Consider the following 13,072-nt stretch of genomic DNA (forward strand, 5'->3'; position numbering starts at 1 on the left):
ATATAAACAGCAAGAGTACACACACACACACACACACACACCACACCATGCATGTGCAGCCTGCATACATACATACCAGTCCATCGTGGAGGACCTATAGAATGAATGCAAAAATTATTGTAATGTTTCATAGCATAAACACCAACATTATCACATTTATTTCAATTACTCCATTAACATTAGGGTTTTTATTAAAATAAAAACAAAACGGGATCTACAGTTTGAAGTCAGGGAAGAAGGTTGACTCACTTTGTGTTTGAATTTAGTCAAGTTATTTGGGTATGGGGTGTAAAGTAGCAGTTTACCCATTATGCAGCACTCCAGCTGTTTTTAATTTTAACGCCCATCAGCCCTACAGTAGCCTACAAAGTCAGTGGTGAAGGTGCATGTAAGTTGTAGTTGATATCATCTGAAGGCCCACATAATGAGTATCCCCATCAAACAACATTTCAATCATGGTATATTTTATTGTTTGCTTGCTAGGCACTTATACAATAAAAAAATAATGTTTCAAAGTGCCCATAAATGATGGTCTATTGTTCAGTTACTTACCAGTAATTGTGAATGTCTAAAGCAATCATGTGCATCCAAATCAAGTACTTAATGGCAAACATTATTTATAGTATTTTTAAACATCACAGGAAGAGTTATATTTCACACATACTAATTTAGCTGGAACAATGGTCTACACTTACCCTGCCTACGCAACTCGTTCTTTACAGCTTCAACACCACCGGTTTTTTCAATGAAGTCATAAATGGCTTTTGATGTTTTTTTATCCTTTAGCTGATCCTCTGAGATGCCACACATATCAAACAGCTTTTTTAATTCCGGATCTAAGTTATTGACCTAAAATACAAACAGATTATTTAAAATGATAAAAACAGAGTTTGGTTTGATTGTTGTTGTTAACACACTGCAATATAGTTGGTGGATGAAAAAAAAAAAACATACAACAGACTGGATTTCTTGGTCACCTTAACCCCGAACACCACTGTGTTACTTTAACATGACTCCCAATGAAGAGGATGTCATAAGCACACATTTATTACACTAATTTCTCACAAAACATCAGCTTAAGAGTTATTCTTGAGGGAAAAAACTGAACACCAAGCACCAATGGCTCCTGTAAATCCTAGAAGTGGGCATTTGCTCTCAACCTTAAATTCTCTGTGAGAAGTTAGTTCGTACTCACTTTCATTCTGAAAAGGGATAACAGTTCCCCCTCAGATGGTTTTCAGTCATGAGACCTTTAAAAGTGAAAATGCTTTACTTGACCACCCAAAAAGATCTCTGTTCAAGTTATACACATTCACAATTACAGCACCATAAAAAATGATGTTCATGTTAATTAGGATAATCTTAGTTCTGGCTCACCTTTTTTCAAAAACACATTGGAGCCCTACAACTCAGGATTGAAACTTGAAATGCATGCACTAAGCTTAAACATTTCTTGAAATGCTAACCTCTACCCTTCAAAGCTTAGCAGTCACTGATCCACCACAGTGCCCTACATGTTTGCACCATTAAACAATGCAAGAAAAGAATATGCAGAGAGCATATCTTGGTCAATGTTGCAAAACAAAGTTACATCCTTCCTGCATGTCCAGTGCAAGGAAGCACTTTTTGATTTTCCTGAACCTAATTTACCCGACTTCTCCCCCAATTAGCCTGATGTGAGACATCAGGGACACAATTACAGATTGCACCTAAGTGGTTGTTAATCTCAGGATTACAGTGGCCAAAAACACCATTGCTCTCTGCGTGAGCCTCCTCACACAGCTGGCTGCGCAGGCTCAATTGCTTGGTGGCATTCGCTGGATTCTAGTAATGAACAGCTTACTTGATCACTGGATTGTCCTTACCTTACTGTGCAAACCCAGTAAGCAATTTTTTATTTTCCTGGACCTAATTTATCCGACTCCTCCCCCAATAAGCCCTGATGTGAGACATCAGGGACACAATTGCAGACTGCACACAAGTCGTTGTAAATCTCAGGCTTACAGTGGCCAAAAACACCATTGTTCTCTGTGTGAGCACAGCTGGCTGCGTGGGCTCAATTGCTTGGTCGAGTTTGCTGGATTCTAGTAAAGAACAGCCTGCTCGATCACTGGATTGCCCTTAGCTTAATGTGCAAACCCAGTACTGAGGCCAACAGCCAGTATTCTTCCTATGGGAGAATGGTATACAGATGTTACCATATATGAACAAAGCTACTGTCTGCCACAAATAGAGAGGGTATGCAACAGCCAAACCCGGATATGCTGTTTTTGAATGTCACTTGATTCAAGGTGTGAATCCATACCTGAAAAAAATATCAGGAAAAGGCCTGATAAAGTCAAAGGAGGCAGCCCCTAATGATTGGGTGTCCGCCAAAAGTTTGAATGAAGGCAACCCTGTGACTGAGGGTCGAGTTGCCTCAGTTGCAATCTGTTATTTAACGCAATGGTCTGCATTCTATTTTGTGAAGCCGGGGATGAGTACTGAAGCAAGGAATTAGATGCCTCCCCAAATAGGAAATGTGGGGAGATTCTGCTTGCCCCTGCACTCGCCCGAGGACTGTTCTGAAAGTTCTGCCCGGTATCTGTAGCTTTGAGACTTATCTTCCGGAGAGTACAAGATGTGGCGCTATCTATCCTTCACCCGAGGGACCAAACTAGTTGCAATCATACAATGGTCCTCTGCTCCCAGGAAAGCCAAAAAAGGGAATCCTCAGATAGAGCAAACAGAGCCACATGTTTCTTTTCAGTGCAGCGAGTCAAGCAACAGCAGAGGGGAGCCTTGCTTAACCTGGTCATTGCACTGAGAAGGCAGAGGAAGAGGCAAAAGAATAATGCACCAAAACTCCTGGTAACGGATAGTGCAGCCTGCAGTTCCCAAACAACCAGTGCAGCACCATCGAGGACACCAGGACGAGTGCCCTGCAACGCAAAATGTGCAACACTTAGTGCCACTAATGTGGGGCGTGCACTCTGCTGCGTGCTTTCACCCTGCATTAATCGTCACTGTAGCTATCTAATGCACAGATAGGCCTACAGTAACACCATGTTACAGGATACCATAAGACCCAGCAATCGCAAGAAAAGCCTAGAACCATCGTCTGAGATTGGAAAACCAGGATCATCTTGAAGATGTTGACCACTCTACCCTCGAGTGGGAAACCCCAAACCAGGCGAGCGTCCCGATAAATTGGAGGGACTTCTTGTAGTTCAGGAAGAAGGGATAAGCCCAAGCGGTACAACAGGCTGCACGTGCGGTACACGTGTTGATGCTAGAAATGGTCAACTGGCTCGTCCAGGTAGGGAAAGACATGAATGCCTTCCCTACTGAGGCAAGTTGCCACTACTGCCAACAGCTTCATGAAAACATTGGGTGCCAAAGAAAGACCGAAAAGAAGGACTTTGAACTGGTAATGACAGTTCCCCACTTTGAATAGCAGATACTTCCTGTGCCTCTTGTGAATGGCCACATTAAAGTTAGAATCATGGAGATTTAGGAAAACTAGCCAGTCTTTCACATCCATGGTCTGGAGGATCTGGGCTAGAGTGACCATCTTGAACTTGTCCTTGAGCAAGTACAAGTTCAGAAGCCACAGAACCATGATGGGTCTCAGATTTGCATCTTTCTTCGGTACCAGAAAGTAAGTTGAGCGCCAACCCCAGTCTTGTTCTGAGTAGGGTACCATTTCTATGGTCCCTTTTGCCAGAAGCAGATGGACCTCCTCTAGCAGAAGAGGTTGCAGAGGCAATGGTTGGTGGCAAGGGGGGTGGTCTTGAGGGTGAGAGGCAAAGGCAGTATCGCTGCTGGACGGCCTGCAAGGCCGAGGAGTCTTAGGTGGGATTTCCCCATTCCTACCCAAACTGAGATATCCTGCCCCCCACAGGGGATGAATGGCGGAAGTCCGCTTACTTAAGAAAGGCTTTGTGCTGGGGAGGCTTCAGAGAGCACAGAGGAGTAAGCACGCTCTCTAGGTGCGTTGTGTCCCCCTACCCCTGTAGGACGGCATTGTGCTTGGCTGCCCGAAGACTGGCAAGTTAAGCGCCTTAAGACAGTGCTGGGAGCCATTGTCCTGCAGTGTCCAGACCAGACTGCAGAATCTGATAGGTGGCTTCCTTGCCATCTGTAACAATAGCCAGAAAACCATCCCACATTTCCTTTTCGGGGATGTGCTAGTCACCTCTGTCAACACGGACCAAAGGAGAATTTGACCAGTGCACAAGAGGCGTTGATGCATGGGAGACCTAGGCTCGAGGCAAAAATCTTCCTGCCCCACGCATCCAACCGTTTGCTCTCCCTATCCGCGGACAATGATTGAAAAATTGTGGACTTGGGGGTTCTAGTAGCAACATGCACTACCAAACTCTGGGGAAGCCTGGGCAGAGAGGAATAATGGGTCTGAAAGGGTCAGCCTGTGCTTCTTTCCCAAGTCATAGCCCACTGTGAGGACGGATGCCAGTTTGGCCCACAGTTCCACCACAGGTCCCCTACACTGCCTAATGGAAAGGCAGCAAGGTCTCCCCCCTAGCACCCTCACCCAAAATGTTGCATAGGTCATATTGCACCTTAGGCCTCACACGGACCAACAGCCAGGGTGTGTCAACTACCTTCAACATCAGGCGCTGAAAAGCAGCCTGTGGTTTGCCAGGTGTGGCAGCAGGCATCATGTCGACCTCTGGAGAAGTGTCCAGGCCTCTCGCTTCCTGCAAGTCAGCTGCTAGGTCCACCACGTTCTCCTGTTCCCTGTAAAACTCCTCTGGGAAGTCTCATCTCCCTGGTGTGAAGGGCACCAGACAAAAAGCGGCATCATGCTCCTCATCATAAGTGTTCTCCAAATGGGACATATGCCCTTCTTGGGAGTGGGAGGAACTCCTTCGCTACTCCGACGGCGCCACTGGACAATACACAACATCCGAATACAGAACAGTGCGTCCTTTTCTTGTGTCATGTTGTACTGTGGACTTCCTGCTGGCTCCTTCAAGCGTGGAGGGATCCATTGATTAGGCTGAAGGCGGAGCCTTACACCGACGCCACAGGCGTCTGGGCCAGACCTGCCGGGGCCTTGGCAAAGATGTCAAGCATCTTCAAACAGAAAGCCTCCATTTCCTCTGGTGAAGAGGACTTAGTCAGAAAAGGTACCTGCATGACCTATTGCTCCTGGGCTTCTTTGGTGTGGTGGCTCCTCTTCTTCAAGGACAAAGACGAGTGGACCTGAGTGGATAGGAGGATAGCTCTGTGGCAAGGCGTGGGTCTTGGAAGCAAGACCACGCTAAGCGCAAACAGGATCGAATCCCGGACCTGCGCTTGGAGAAAAATTTTTTTAAAAAAATGAGCGTGTTATAAATAACCTGCCCTTTCACAATGAAACTAGCGCCTAGATCCCTATGGGTTATGTGCACTGCAAATAAATGCCAAATAAATAAATAAAAATAAATAAGAACTCTGGTCGACATCTTGAAGTGCTTTTTCTTTTTGTCCCTTTGGACAGGGAACCGCTCCAAAGAAAACAGCTACTAGATTCACCAAAGGGGCACACCTATATAAGGACAATATGTTGGGCCACAGGTTGTATGTTACATAGACTGAGTGGAACTGCCCGGGCACAAGGCCCACTAATACAAAATGAGAGGAGAATCCTAAACTTAAGGACCCTCGCGCCCCCTGCACACCACTAGACTGAAAATAGTCAATTATAGACAATGGAAATACATTTTTAAGAGAAAGTTACAAAAGGCAGGAGCATCAAATACACAAAAATGTCATACAGCATCTGATTCAGAGCTCTACGCGTTTCGGGTAAACACCCTTCATCAGTAACAAATTCTTTACATCATATTTCCAGAACCTTATATCCATCATCTAGAAGACAAAAAGAATATTGAAGAAATGATCTATCAAATGCTCAGTTTAGCTTTAAATAGATCGGACCACTCCACAGTGCCGATTTCGAGCAGGTCCGCTTATTCCTTACCTCCATGCGGAGAACGATGAAACAGCTTTGCTTCACATTCTCGAAGGGCATTCGGGTGCATTGACTGGCACAACGAGCAGTCCTGTGCGTCTTGACCTTCACCAAGGCAGTGAAAGCATATGTGGTGCTGGTGCGACACAGACATTTGGTGCCCACAATCGGCGCAGAGTTTGAATCTCCAAAGACATCGAATTCAGCATCATAACTCATCCGAGACAAAGAAAAAATGTTGCACAAATCCAAGAATTAGCCAAGAGCTGTGTTCCTAGTAGCGAGCAGAGAGTGCAGGAGAAAGGAACCAGGGTCATCGGGTGCAGCACCTTTATATATACTAGCAGGCGTGGGGCGCGTAGAGGCTTTGAGTGTAACCGACATGGAGCAGCACTGCTCCCCATTGGAGCCAGTAATGTTTCCAAAGAGCAGCCGGCGCTCGGAGATGGATATCATAGATGAGGAATCACTGGGAGGAAGAAGACCATTAGAAAAGAGATGGCACTCCTTTTCACAATAAAAAAAAAAATTCTTAGCGTATTAAAGTTCACTTCCTGGCTGTTACTACAGTTCAGGATCTCAGCATCCGAGAGAGGCAACACCTCAGTTGGCATCCAGTTGCTTTCTTATCTGATCTCTTTGGACCCCTTCCTCAGGGATCTGAGCGATCTTGTGAATTCCCTTAACCTGCATGGCATATCCAAGAACGTTGTCTGATGGAGCTTCTTAGTCACTTTCATCAAGACTACATACATTTATTAGTTTTTTTTAGATTGATGTTGGGTCTTTAACTCCTCTTCCCAAAATGAAGTTGAAGTGATTTCTCTCTCACATACACACAGATTGTTTTTTTTTCTGTGGTCATTTCTCAATATGGAATACAAATGATGAGTTTACCTTTCAGTACAAGAAACTGTAAAATAATGTCTCATTTGTAGAGCTTTGTATGTAATTCAAACTTCATTTTTTCTACGGTTGTCACTATTTGAGTCTTTGCTCAGAATGCAATTCAAATGGTTTCTCAATGTCTCATTGTTGAAGATCCTTTGAACAGACCCTGGCATTCAACACAAAAAATTCAACTCCTTATCCTCATTTAGGGCCTCAATAGATTTTTACACCACGTGTACCAATATGCAACTCTATTGACTACGGTTTCAATTCTTGTTACTGATGCTGGGTTTTTAAACACTTTGCTCATCATACAACTATAAACACACCTGAATCTGCCTCATGTTTCGTTGGACACCATTTCCCAACAGCAATTCAAATGAGTGTGTGCTCTTTCAGTCATTCTCTTGTTGCAGGGTCTATGGCCATATGTCCCTGCATGCAACTCAAAGGACTCATCACTCGCCTTGAGTGACTTCACCCATTCAGTCCTCTCAGACTGTTGTCGGTTCTATAAACAACATGCTTAGCAGTATGCAACGCCAATGGCTCCTCACACTCATGCAACTCAGATTGTTACTATTCATTTGAACCCACCATTGCTTTCATGCAACCTGTGCCATTCAACTCCATGGCATGTCTTACATCCTCAGCTCTCTTTAGGTCTCTTAGCAGAGATTTGCTTCTTAAAGTCTACCAAGTCTATCTTCTACCTCAAAGTCTGACCTGCTCTGAGTCAGAAGCTCTTCCTGTGGAACCTTTCTATTTGAGTGGCTCATCTCTTCTAGGGTGTTAACACTACGCTGGGTGTTTGCAAGCTCTTCTACAGCATTGCTGCGCCATGCCTCTTTTCACCTCGTCCAATTTTTCCTTGCTGATGTGTGATCTGCGGCTTCTAATCTAAAGACAGTTCCTCGCCAGACATCTCACCTCACTACAGTAGATCAGTAACTCTCAGGAATCTTAACACTGGTTTTCCCCTCTGCTACCATAAGACCTATTTTTTTTTAAACTGGCTTCATCCATATTCTGGCCTTTGAGGCTTGGAGTTTGACTACCCTGGTCTATTAAATCAAATGTGTTCCATCTCCCTTATAACTCCCAAATTCTTGACAATCGTCTATGAAAATATGAAGTCTTTCCTTCCGCCCCTGCAATCTTACCTCACTCCACTCCATGAAAATTGCCTTATTCTGTGTCATGATTCTCTTCTTTCTGCTCGCCACAACAAGCACTTTGCTCGTTTTACTTTGATTCATCTGCTGGTTGTGCCACCATTGACTATGCTATTCTCGCTCCAAGTCTCCAGTCACTTGACACTTCTGTCGTGTCCGCAAATGGTTTCTTTCACACCCATCAGGTTTCCTGGGCCAGCCTCATCTTCTCCCTACCCATTACAATTTTGTGTTCGCTCAAGGTTCTTTCTCTATACTATTTTTCTTTCTTCTTTTATTTTTATTCTTTCTTCTTTTATTTTTATTGGCCTTTACAAGCCTTTAAAAAAGAAGTAAGAAAAATCCAGTTTTTCCATCTGAAGTGCATAGAATAAGTTCCCCCTCAGTCAATCAGGTTCTTGCAGCCACCCCATCTCCCCTTGTGCAGAGAGGATACGTAATTTCCAGGCGTTCTTCAATCTCCTCTAGGAACAGCGTTAGAGCAAATGTCAGTTTGTTATCTCCAATGTATATCATGTGCCACCATTCTTCAGCATTCCTTGTAGGCAGATCTGCAATCAAGGGGCCAAAACGTTTGGTTCTTTGGGGTCGAAATAGGACGAGATGTTTGGTCGTTTCTTCATAGAGTTCACAGACTGCACTTCACATTCGTCTTATCCATACCAGCCCAGTTCTTAGTTCTGTCTTTGGTCTTTAGCAGGTTTAGACGAAAGCGCATATATGTTGATCTTCTCTTATTGTCAGGAAACAGGGCTACATAATTTGGAGGTTTATTGTACGCTCGAGCTTCCCACGGTACGTCTTTCATTAGTTTAGTGGCGGTTCTTTCTTTGCCAGTAAAGATCCAATCGAGTCTCCAGATCTTTTTTTTCATTGAGTCTAGGTGATCTCTGAGCGATAGGAGATCGGTTTCATACATTGTCAGCAGCTCCTCCCATCTTGCGCTCCATAAGGATAATAGACACTCTGGGTTTCCGCTGCTTGAATTGCTCAGAATCTTAAATTGCGGAGTAACAGTTGTCAAGAGTGGTTTTCCTGTATAACGCAAGGGTGTTCCAGCAGATACGGGCTTTGATAGAGATTAACCCCAACTCATATCGTATACAAGCTGTTGACGTGTTATTGGGTAGATGGAGTTTTCACCCAAAATATGTGTTCCAGGGTTGACCAAAGTTTTTCCGGGCATCCAAAAGCGTTTTCCGCCCCATAGATCAAGGCTGGGACCATCTGTTGGTAAAAAGTTATTACTGGCTTTAATGAGAACTTCCCGTATTTTCTGTTCAAAATCAAAGCCTGGTTGGCAAATTGATGACATTTTGTTTTAGCGGTCTCCATCCAATGCTTATCGTTTATAGTTGTGTCAATCGTCAATCTGCATCCCAAGGTATCTAGTGGTTTCTACAGTGCCTACAGTTTCTTTTCCTAGGTGCCACTTGAATGTTTTATCATGTCCGTGTCCACCTCTATGTAAGTTCTGTAGCGTTAGTATTTCACTCTTTGCATTGTTGATGACCAAACCATTACTCTCCACATAGCATTTTACTGCGTTCATTTTTCGCTGGGACCGATCAGTGTTAAATCTAACAAGATCAGGTCATCCGCGTATAACATACAGCTTAGAGCGGACCCGTTAATTTTTGGCGAAAATGATCGAGGCTCGTCAATTGCGCTGCTTATGTCAGACAGAAACAGAATGAATATTATGGCCGCCAATGGGCATCCCTGCTTCACTCCGCAGAAGCTTTTAATTTCCTTTGTTAGGGTTCCGCGCTGATCTAATCGTAACTTGATGGAAGTGGCGGTATGGAGTTCTTTCATTGCGGCTAATAAGCTGTCAGGGCATCCCCAATTTGACATCTTGGTTCAAAGGAGCTCTCGATCAATGGAATCAAAGGCCTGGGAGAAGTCGATCAGAGCCAAGTAGACCTTTCTCCCTGATCTTATAGATTCAATTTTTAACCGGTTTAAAAGCAGGAGGTTTAAGCCACATCAGACTCCCTTGACAAAACCAGTCTGTCGTGCATCCATGTGGCCACTATCTGAAATCCAGGTTACCAATTTCTTTTGTAGCATTGAGGCATAAACTTTCCCCAGCACATCCAAGAGCGCTATGGGCCTATAGTTTTTGGGTTCCAAGAGATTCCCCTTTCTTGAAAATGGGAACTATTATGGCTTTCTTCCATTATTTTGGAGTGACACACCGACTACAGATTCTGTTAAAGAGTTCTTTGCATACCTCAGCCCATAGTTCAGGGCTTTGTTTTAGAGTGAAGTTAGTCAGGCCGTCAGGCCCAGGTGCCCGCGAGGTACTGACGTTGATTATCAGCAGTACCTCTTCTATGGTGAAGTTGAGGTTCCATCTTTCCATTGTCAATGTTGAGTGGTGCGTCGAACTGCCTTTTTTACGGTAGAGCTCGGAATAATGAGATATCCACACTGTTTCAGGTACCATGTTGGTTATTAATGCTGATTGGGGGGCACCTTCATTATTCAGAATCTTCCAAAACTCAGCCAAGTTTTTATTTCCCATCTTTTCCATCAGGTGTTCTGCATCATTTTGGAACATCAGGGCTTTGTGGGCTCTCAGCCAGTTTTTATATTTTTGTTTGGCGATGCGCTTTCATTCAGGTAGCCCATGACGTCCTTAGCTCTTATGTTTCTTATGGAGTTGCGTAGGGCCCGCTTCCGTCGCAACACCTCTGCATCAAATTTGTGTTTATTGGCAAAGCCGACCTTTCTCAGGCCCTGCTTTTTTTCCACAAATTGTTGGAGCAGGTGAGCGTATTCCACTCCAGTTTTGTCATCGATGTAGATGATTTTAATCATAGACACTTCTGTTTGGATTTTCAGTCTTATTCTGTTTGGCTCCACCAATATTCGATGATTCCATGGCCCGTGTTCCATTTGCCTTAAGCTTGCAATAGACAGAATCACCATCTCGTGATCACTGTGCATCGTAGGCACTATGAGCAAGGAAGAAGTCATTTGATGGAATTTTTCGGATACGAAAAAGTAATCTAGAGTAGAGTTTTGCTCTTTTCTCCTCCATGTTGGGTTAGCCGGTATGTCGCCAATGGTGTTTCCATTTAACTTGGCGAGGTTTCTCACATCCATCTCCACCATCCACCTTGCGGCCAGACTTATGTTTGTAAATGACTTCTGTATTTTTGTTGTTTATAGACAAGCAATTAATATTCAAGTCTCCGCAAATTATGATGTTTGTTGTCTCGTTCGCTAACAGGAGTTCGTCAACTACTCGGGAGACTTGGTCTATGAATGTCATTTTGCTGGCTTGCAGGTGGTTCCAATATAGATTGATGACATTGAGGTGGTTGGAGATGTCGTTTAGCTTCTCAGCTACGGTGATCGTAGTTACCTGTATGAATGGCGAGTAGCCCAAGCCTTTTTTTGCAAATGTTAGTAAGCCAACAATTGGTCTTCCTCTAGTTTTTTCAAAGGCAGGATTAATTGCTACTTCATAGATGTCTGAAGTCGGGCAGATGTGCAGCCAAGTTTTCTGGAGACAGACTGTCAAGGTCAGCTGGCCATGGGTCCTGAAATAAATGTGAAAAGCCTCTGGTGTTCCATGATCCAATCTTAAACAAGAGTGGCTCCTCTTTCTCTTCATGTTATGATCTTATAGGTCTACTAAGAGCTGCTGCCAACCAGCACCAGTCGTTAGAGACCTCACTGCAGTCCAAGTTGGTGTCACCTTTGATTGTAATTTGGATGTTATCCTCTTTGGTCAGATTTCCCATGGGTTCGAGAGTTGCACTGGTAGCAGGCATCATTTTCTCTATGTTAGTTTGTTCAAGAGAGTCGCTCACTCTCGGGATTGCCGTGCGTATAGATGTTGTTTATTCAGTGTCACGTTTAACAGAGGGTACTTTGCACCTCTTGTGTTTTTCATAGTTTCAGGATCATATTCGGTTTTGGCTTTGTCCCGCACTTCCAAAATGTCAAAGCCCAATGACATAAGTACTGGGGCTGCATCTAATACTATATTCAGAACTATTTTAGATCTAAAGTGGAGGATAGTTTTATCATTGTGGGCTTCTTCTGGGAATTCAACTGTTTGTATATCCTCTGATTGAATAGTTCTGAGTGATGGCACATAGTTAAATAAGCGTAAGACGTTGGACCTGTTGAGTATTAGTTGGTCGCTACTTTCGATGCGTTCAAGCAAAGCCCTATGTGACATTTGGTCTTTGCCTCTACCGCTACTGTCACTCTTATACATAGTCTTTAGCTCACTTAGAGTAGCGGTTTTATTCTGGGCATTAGCCTGGTTGGCGGCAGATCTTTCGTTACTTTTGGGCACTTGAGTGTTTTTGGTGACTTCATAAGTCTTAACACTGTGATTGAAAGAAAACGGGACAGAGTCCCTCAGGTATACGTCTACGCTTAGGTCTCGAGGGTTTCCATATTTCAGCAAGCGCTTTGCGCCTGTATTCCAGCGTTTTGAAGTCAGGACTCAGTGGCTCTGCTAGAGAGATATCTTGGGTGGTCAGTTTTTCGAACAGAGTGCAGAGTCTAGTGACTCCATCTGGGATTTGAATGGGCACTTGAACTCAGCCTTTGGATCCAGGTAGAGAGTGTTGTGGAACCGCCGAGCCGGCACCCGCGTTCGTCTCCACATCTTTATCCTCGGTTACTAGGTCTTTGTATACAGACAGGTCCATGAGGTCAATTAGGGGGTCTTCGCCATTGTTTTGTGTGCCCAGGCCCTTGACCGTGTCAGCAATCGAGGGCTCTGGTGAGAAGTCTGTAGTCTTTGTTTGACGTGGCACTTCTGAGTTACTGTTGTGAACAGTGACATTGACAGTTTTTAAATTTCGCAAACATTTTCTTGAGTCGTTGCCTCTCTTGTTTCTTTAGTCGTTGATTTTTTTGTTTTTTTATTTGATCAGGTTTAGCTCAGTTTACTCCTGTTTTTTGAGAGTCAGTTCCATTGCGTGTCTTGGCTGTAAAGCTGTTTTTGTTGGCCGTCAGTGGCATAGATTGCGCAGAGAACTGTTTTTTTGGTTTGTTCTGGCATTTTTCCAGT

The 13,072-nt window shown here is 44.0% G+C and overlaps 1 protein-coding gene across 3 annotated transcripts in view; it reads right to left on the bottom strand.

Annotated features, from left to right (window-relative positions):
- WASL (WASP like actin nucleation promoting factor) overlaps positions 1–13,072 on the bottom strand; it is a 619,654-nt gene that overhangs the window by 98,419 nt on the left and 508,163 nt on the right. For all 3 annotated transcript variants that reach the window (XM_069629112.1, XM_069629113.1, XM_069629111.1), the window contains one exon: positions 696–849. In XM_069629112.1, the coding sequence (XP_069485213.1) occupies positions 696–849 (154 nt within the window). The remainder of the gene's footprint in view (positions 1–695; positions 850–13,072) is intronic.

The sequence above is a fragment of the Ambystoma mexicanum genome, chromosome 12 (assembly GCF_040938575.1).
Source record: "Ambystoma mexicanum isolate Mex_15411 chromosome 12, UKY_AmexF1_1, whole genome shotgun sequence".
Taxonomy (NCBI): Eukaryota; Metazoa; Chordata; class Amphibia; order Caudata; family Ambystomatidae; genus Ambystoma; species Ambystoma mexicanum.